This window comes from Plecotus auritus (genome assembly GCF_963455305.1).
Source record: "Plecotus auritus genome assembly, chromosome: 4".
Classification (NCBI taxonomy): domain Eukaryota; kingdom Metazoa; phylum Chordata; class Mammalia; order Chiroptera; family Vespertilionidae; genus Plecotus; species Plecotus auritus.
In genome coordinates this window covers 17,262,713-17,270,813 of record NC_137775.1, presented here as the reverse complement: position 1 = coordinate 17,270,813, position 8,101 = coordinate 17,262,713, and the positions used below count along the sequence as shown (strand labels likewise).

Sequence of the window (8,101 nt, the reverse complement as noted above, 5' to 3'; positions counted from 1 at the left end):
ACATCAATGATGAGAGAGAATCATTGATCGGCTGCCTCCTATACAATCCCCACACAGGGGATTGAGCCCACAACCCAGGCATGTGCCCTGACCAGGAATCGAACCATGACCTCCTAGTTCATAGGTTTATGCTCAACCCCTGAGCCACCGCAGCCGAGCTATATCATTTTATTTTAAAAGGTCTTAAGAATGCTGCAAGTTCAGGCTTGACAGATTTGCTCCTGTCAAACCCAAGACACCTTATAAAACGAGAAAGAAAGCACTAACTAGGCCCTTTTGATCTGGTTTAGTAAGGCAACAAAACAAATCTGCCGTCTGATTTTTGTTTTGCTTTAGAACTAGTGTGTCATTACAGATCATGATCTGCAATTCCACTTCATTGATGAGGAAATTAAGACACAGAGAGGTTGAGTGACACAGAAACACAGACCCTCTGAATAGAAGGGACCTTAGTTACAAGTGCAAGCCCACATTTTTATCCAACTAAAAAAAAAAAAAAATGTCATTTTTTTACAAGCTAAAAGTTTGCCAAAAAACTCCGTAGTTCTAAGTTTAATAACAAAGTTAGCAAACCTATCAGTTTTGTCTGTCTTCTATATTAAAACCATTAAGTCTTTGTCTTTTGTCTTAAACATCAAGAAGCTCACAGAGAACTTAGTGCCCAAGCAGAACACCACTTCCTAGCTGTGGTTTCTGGGGGTTATCTCATCCTTTCTTGGTCACTCACCTTTTCACCAATTCAGTAACTATCAGTTGAGCATCTGTTATATGTCATACAATGCCCTAGATGCTAAAGAGACAGTAGTGAACAAATCATGAGAACACTCCTGTCTTTGTGGAAATTAATTACAGAAATATAAGTTACAGCCTGTTAGTGTTATGGACAAAATAAGCAGGAAAGGAGATCAGGATTGTGGGGTGCGGTTCATCTTTGAAAAGAGTGGTTAGTGAAGTCATAAGGGTGACATTTGCATCCAGACCTGGAAAGGAGAAGGGGGAGGAGTAAGCTAGCTAGCATCAAAGCTATTCCAGGCACTAGGAACAAGGGCCGAAGTCCTGAGGAGGGAGCATGCTTGGCCTGCCTGAGGCATCTTTTCGTTGTTGTTTATTATTTTAAATAACACATTTTTCTTCATTGAAAGTTCTATCAAATACTTTGGAAGAAGGTCAGGAACAGGCATGCAATCCTAAGTGCTGCAAACAACCTTCAGATACATGACACTTCAGAAGAGTTTTCAGTGGTCGCTTATTGCAATGACACTTCACCTTGCCCCTCCCACTCCCATTTCTTCTCCATTAGAGATCAAAACATTGACTTCCTAAAACTAACTCACATTAGTAAGAATAAAATAAAATAAAATAAACCTGCTCTGGGGGAAAGGCCCACTTTAGTTAAGGAAATCAATCAAACTGCAATGCAGAGAACCCGGACGCAGTGACTACCTTTTCTGAGCTTGTAACCCACTCTGCTTGTATCCAATATTTAACATTAAGCACTACCTGGTATTGCCACTCTGTTTACATCTCAGTGTTTGCTACTTTGGATTGTTGTGTACACATCTGCTCTCACAGTGATTTCACTGGAGCAGGGCCCATGTATTGGAAATGTCTGAGGCCCATCCCATGACTGCACATGGATGGCACAGATATTTGTTTGACAGCTTAATTTTGTTTGCCGGTGATGTCATAGAAACCACCACAATGAGCAGCAGACATCCTCCTGTTTTAAGTATCTGTTTGTGGATAAACCATGAAAGGAACACCATAGTCTCTCACAGACGTTTGGATAATCTCAACAATCTTGGGCAAGTTGCTGTTTGTGTAACATTCCATTCTGTCTAAATTTCTCTTTGCGTTTTCAGTTGGGCACAGTACACACTTTCCGTCTAGACACAAGCAGAGATTAGCCACGGAACACAAAGGAGCCACCCTGCGCTGTGTGAAATCCTGTTCAGGTCGCTTCAGTCAATGTCATCAAACACTATTCAAGGAAAGGGACTCAACACAACACTACCAGATACAAGCAATGTAAGTCACTGTCCATACAGTCTGGCAAGACAAACCAACACAAAAGGAGTAACTTCAGTGGATGTAAAGCACACGGAAGTATTTTGAAAGTATATAAACAGGGGGGTTGGGGCGGGGGCCAGGGAAGGCTCCACAGAAAAGTTGGCACCTGAACAGCCAGGGCTTGAAAGATGAATAGGCCTAGGACAGTCAGAGATCAAAGGGCATTCCAGATGGTGCAAAAACACTGGCAGAAACATAACACGGAAAACTGCTGGAAGAATGCATTCAGCATCCGTGAAGGAAAGCAGGTCTGTTGCCCTCTTCATCTTTCCAAGGGAAAACACACACACACACACACACACCAAAAAACCACCAAGCTTTCAAATAAGGAGCAGAGGAAGAAAGTTTCATCAGCACTTGTTTTGTTAAACCTCTTAGCCTTGCTTTGCCCTTTCTGTGTTGTTCCCTCTTAAATACATAAAGTACTGTGCTGGCATAAGAGTTCAGGGAGGAAAAGTACTTCAACTTTACTGTGGAAAAAGAAAACCGAAAAATGGGCAAGGGCCAAGGAATAAACAAATTATACTTCTGAAATAGATAAACGGAGCACATTTTAACACGAAGCACTACCTGGTATTGTTGCTCTGTTTACATTTCATTATTTGCTACTTTTTTAAAATCAGATATCATGGGCCCTTCTGTTCACCAAGGCCACACATTTATTTTACGTTCACAAAGTGTTAGTCTCTGCGACCCCGGGCCTGCGAGGCATTCTCATGGCCCTCCTCTTGGAGCAGGCTCCTGCTTGCAATCTAGTAAAAGAAATAAGCAGAGGGCAATTCCCTGTGCCCTGTTCCTTCCGCGGTTGCCAACCAATGCCTGAAGCTCACAGCAGAGTTAAGTTCCAGGCAAGTTAACCAGTGAGGAAAAAACACACTGGAATAATTACACTTCAACAACTGACTTGTAAGAAACTGTCAGAGGTTCCCGGGAAGGGTGTACAACACCTCTTCCTGTGAGCAGGGAGCTGGCGAGGGGCCTTCCTGGCCAGGGATTTGGAATGCGGACTGGGGCGCAGAGCAGGGGACGGGGGTGAAGTTACCTGGGAGCTCAGGTAGACTTTGAGGCACTCCTCACACACGGCCTTCTTGCAGCAGGGCAAGGGCTTGATAGGCTTGTCTTCCAGGCACACCCGGCACATCAGCACCATGAGGGGCGCATAGGGATCCCCTACCCCACCCAGGCCAGAGTAGGGTGGAGCTCCCAACAGGCTGGGCGCGGAGAAAGGTTCGGGCGCCAGGTAGAACTCCAGCTCGATGCTGCCGCCATCGGGGGGCAGGCGGTCCGTGGGGAGGGACAGCCGGGGGCTAGGGAAGGAAGAGGGGGTGCCGGGAGTGTCCATCACCGGCGGGGCCCGAGGCGGCGAGGCGGGCGGCGAGAGCGGCTCGGCGGTGGGGTCCTGGGGCAGGACGTTCTCCACGCAGAACACGGAGCAGAAGACTTGTCTCCTGGCGGGGGGCGGGCGCCGCTGGCCCAGCACGTCCAGAACCAGGGCGTCCGGAGTCCCGACGCGGGTCCCGGGCTTCGGCTCCTCTCCGGGGGGCGCCTCCGGAGGCTCACGCCCTCCCTCTTTTCGGTCCCCAGCTTCCTCCTTCTGCTCTTCCAGCTGCTGTGGCAAAGTCTGGGGATTGAGGGGCCCGGTGAGCGCCAGTCCTGCGGGCGGTCCGGGGGCTCGGCTCTCCGTCCAGCCCGGGGCCCCCCAGCTCCCCGCGGGCTCCGGGACGCTCGTGTCCGCGCAGCCCGAGTCGCTTCCGCAGCCACCGCCGCTCGGATCCGCGGAGGCGGCGCGCGGCCCGGGCGCCCCGCCGCTGTCCCCCCGCGGCCTCGGGGGCTCGGGGTAGCCCGTGGCGCCGCCAGCGGGGTCGCCCGCCTCCGGGGCCCCGCCGCCGCTCACCGTGCTCTGCTCCTCGCCCATCGCCGCCCGCGGCCCGCGCCGCCGCTGCCCATCCAGCCGCCGGGACCCCCACCCGGCGCCGGCGGGCAGCAGGGGCAGCGGCGCGGCTCCACTCGCGGCTCTGCTTCTGCTTCCGGGTCCCTCCTCCGGGCCTGGGACGCCAGCAGCTCCCTCCGGGGAGCCCGTGCTCCCGGGCCGCGGCGGGCGGGGAACCGGGCCCGGGCCGCTCCTCCTCCTCGTCCTCCCGCGCGGCCGGGCACCGCCTCGGGGGCGCCGAGGGCCGCTCTATCCCGGCGCGAGCGCCCGTCCCACATGCAGGTCTGGGAGGCGCCGGGGCCGCCGCGCACCCCGGGCGGGGCAGAGGGGTCTGGAGGAGGCGGCGTCAGCCCCGCGCCATCGCCGGTCCCCGCTGCGGGCCACGCGGGACGGGCGGCCGGAGGGCGGGGTCCGGGGCCTGGAGGCCTGTGGCACCGGGGCGCGCACGGCGAGGTGCAGCCTGAACGCGAGCGAGCCGCCGGGGTCCGGGGGACCGAGGTGGAGCGGACGACCTCCCAGGCTTCTGAGTCACCTAGCGCCCTCCTCGCTGCCCCTGACCCCACCCCTTGGCGCACACCTCCCCACACGTACACACGCGCGCAGGCACACGCGCGCTCACACACGCGCACCCCGAGTGGGTGTGATCTGAGCCGCGAAGCGCTCTGGCGCCCAGAGTTCACACTGGGCTTCAACAAAACCCTTCCACCCGGCAGCTGCCCTTGGGGCTACGCACCGAGTAGAACTTCCTACAAAAGGACTCTATACTCAGAGCTGGACCGAAAACACACTGAGGATTTGCTTTCTCTTGCTTCTCTTGGGTTCATCCAATTTTAAATCCCTCAAGGAGTTAAGAGAAATAACTCTAGGAATTACTCGTTCAAAATGCGTTATATACAACTTTCTGCCTAACTGGGTAAAAAGAATCTTTGAAACCCACAAAATAAGACCAGAAAACACTGGAATCCTTATGAGAGTTGATAAGTAATTTAAGATTTATCACTTTTTTTCTCCTCTTCAGTGCTCTTTTAGGAACTATACTTAACCCTTTAAATGTTCCAAAATGGATAGCACCCGGTTGTAAAATGGCCTGGCCTAATTAATAGACTGGATCCTTGGTGGGAATCATGAGGAGTTTCATTAGCATAACCATATTTATTCCCAAAACTGTTTCCAAGACAACAATTATATCTGAGCCAGAACTTAATTACGTGTTGATCTGTCTTTATTTTACTGGAAGTATTAGTCACCCAGACTGGTGTGTTTTAGTTCCCCAAAGCCAATGAAAACATTTTTGGGAAGCCAACCCTTGTGTTTTTCATCTTGAGAGAGCATTCAATTTACACATTCATGTACTAGGAAGGAGCTGTGAAGGGTGTACAATTTTTTTCTTATCTTGAAGTTGTTACTGGGTTGTTCTGAACTATTTTCCAAATCAGATAGAATGCTAGAAAGATGACTAGCTATGCAATACTAAGAAAGCAGTGTAACACCATAGAATATGTCTATCGAGTGCATATGATGCTCAGTTGCATGCCAAAGGGATAAATCCAATTTAGCAGTCTAAAGGACACCTCATTTATCAGTCTGACCCAAGAATGAAGATTTCTTATTTGGAAGATTAAATGCTATTCAAGGCCTCCCCCCACTTCCTCCCCCCGCCCCCCACCACACACACACTAACTTGGCTAATTAATTTCCTGGTAGCTGCTGTTTTCTCCAAATGATACTTCTAGTGTTTATTGTTTTAAAGGCAGGAGTAAGAAGCCCACCTATGAGCCTTTGTGTACCACACCTGAAAACTATTCTTTCAAAAGGGATATAAAAATAATGTTTTCCAGGTGACCAGAGGCTGAGAGTGAGACCAGAGTAACCATAATGGATCCAAAGAAGTACATCTCCACGGTGTCTGTAGCAATCACATCCTTCAAGGTCCTCCCATGGTTTGGAAATCCCTCCCCCCCACACACTTGTCATAGGTATTCCAAGAATTTATTCTTGCAAAGTCTACCAATTTGTTCCTTATCCCTCAGGTTTCAGTTCACTGGCAATGGCTCTCCTTGACACTGAACCAACTAGAAGTTCCTGCTGGGATTCCTGAAGGCGGCCCATAGCTCTTGGCTCTGATTACTGCCATGACTTCCTACAGAATTCATCTGGCCTTTGGGAAGAGAGAAGTGTGACACGTCATATCTCCAGCCCCCAGACAGACTCTGCCTTGCCCGAATCATGGTGTTCAGTCTGGGATCCATGGCACACCCAGAGCATGGACAGGAGTTAAAAGGCAAAGCGAAAACACTCGTTCTACCATCAATTTTCTCTGAAAAGAAAAGCATGAAGCACCTATCATGATTGTGCTGATAGGATTGACTTTAAAAAAAAAATTACCTTTATTGTTGAAAGTATTACAGATGTCCCCCGCGTTTTTCCCCCCACTGGCCACATCCACCCGCCACGCAAACCTCCCAGGCCTTCCCCACCCTATTGTCTGGTGCATATAAATTCCCTGGTTAATCTCTCCCAAATCCCACCTTCCCTCTGAGATTCGTCAGTCTGTTCCATGCTTCTGTGCCTCTGGATCTATTTTGTTCATTAGTTTATTTTGTTTATTAGATCCCACATATGAATGAGATCATGTGATACTTAGCTTTCTCTGCCTGGCTTATTTCACTCAGCATAATACACTCCGGGTCCCTCCATGGTATCTCAAAGGGATCTTCTTTTTTTATATCTGCATAGTATTCCATGGTGTAAATGTACCACAGCTTTTTTATCTACTCATCTACTGATAGGCACTTGGGCTGTTTCCAGATCCTAGCTATAGTAGGATTCACTTTTTTAAAAGGATTGCTTGAAAATATACTCTGGCATAAATTGCACTTACCTACCACAAGCTTAATATTCCTGAAACTCATACCATCTGTTCATGTCTGACTATATTCAGTTGTTAGAACAATATAAGCACTATTGCCACTACCAGTTTCCAGTTCTCAATATTTCTTAACCTGTAATGAGCTATGCACCTTCCCTAAACCTAAGACTTCAATATCAGGAGAATTGAGGAAGTCAACTGCTTTTTAACATATTGATATATTTCACTCTAGTGTCTGCATCTATGTGTATTAAATATGTATTAAATGATGCATGTTTTTGTTTGTTTGTTTTTTAACTTAGTAATATATCCTGAACATTTTTCATGTCAAAAAAAAACACACATCTGTACATCATGATTTGCGACCATAAAGAATTTTAATATATAGATGTGCCATGATTTATTTAGCCAGTTCTGTTTTATTTTAAAACTAGAGGCCCGGTGCACAAAATTCGTGCACAGGGGGGTGTGTCCCTCAGCCCAGCCTGCACCCTCTCTAATCTGGGACCCCTCGAGAGATGTTGGACTGCCCGTTTAGGCCCGATCCCAAACGGGCAGTCGGACATCCCTCTCACAATCCAGGACTGCTGGCTCCCAACTGCTCACCTGCCTGCCTTCCTGATTTCCCCTAACCACTTCTGCCTGCCAGCCTGATCACCCCCTAACCACTCCCCTGCCAACCTGATTGATGTCTAACTGCTCCCCTGCCAGCCTGTTTGCCCCCAACTTCCCTCCTCTGCCGGCCTGGTCACCCCTAACTGCCCTGCCCTGCAGGCTTGATTGCCCCCAACTGCCCTCCCTTGCAGGCCTGATCACCCACAACTGCCCTCCCTTGCAGGCCTGGTCCCTCCCAACTGCCCCCCCTTGCTGGCCATCTTGTGGTGGCCATCTTGTGTCCACATGGGGGCAGGATCTTTGACCACATGGGGGCAGCCATCTTGTGTGTTGGAGTGATGGTCAATCTGCATATTACTCTTTTATTAGCTAGGATAGAGGCCTGGTGCATGGGTGGGGGCCAGCTGGTTTGTCCTGAAGGGTGTCCCAGATCAGAGTGGTGGTTCCCTTGGGGTGTGGGGTGGCCTGGGCGAGGGGCCTGTGGTGGTTTGCAGGCCGGCGATGCCCCCCCGCCCGGTGACGCAAGCAGAGGTCCTGGTATCTGGGATTTATTTATCTTCTACAATTAAAACTTTGTAGCCTGGAGCAGAGCCAAGCCTTCTGCTCCCTCTGTGGTG

At 49.9% G+C, this 8,101-nt stretch overlaps 1 protein-coding gene across 2 annotated transcripts in view; it reads right to left on the bottom strand.

Annotated features, from left to right (window-relative positions):
• RNF217 (ring finger protein 217) overlaps positions 1-4,166 on the bottom strand; it is a 114,624-nt gene extending 110,458 nt beyond the window's left edge. Inside the window, exon 1 of one of the 2 annotated variants that reach the window (XM_080665432.1) lies at positions 3,113-4,166. In XM_080665432.1, the coding sequence (XP_080521558.1) occupies positions 3,113-3,985 (873 nt within the window). In that variant the 5' untranslated portion in view covers positions 3,986-4,166. The remainder of the gene's footprint in view (positions 1-3,112) is intronic. The other variant, XM_080665431.1, reaches the window with a different exon arrangement.
• Positions 4,167-8,101: the final 3,935 nt, after the last annotated feature.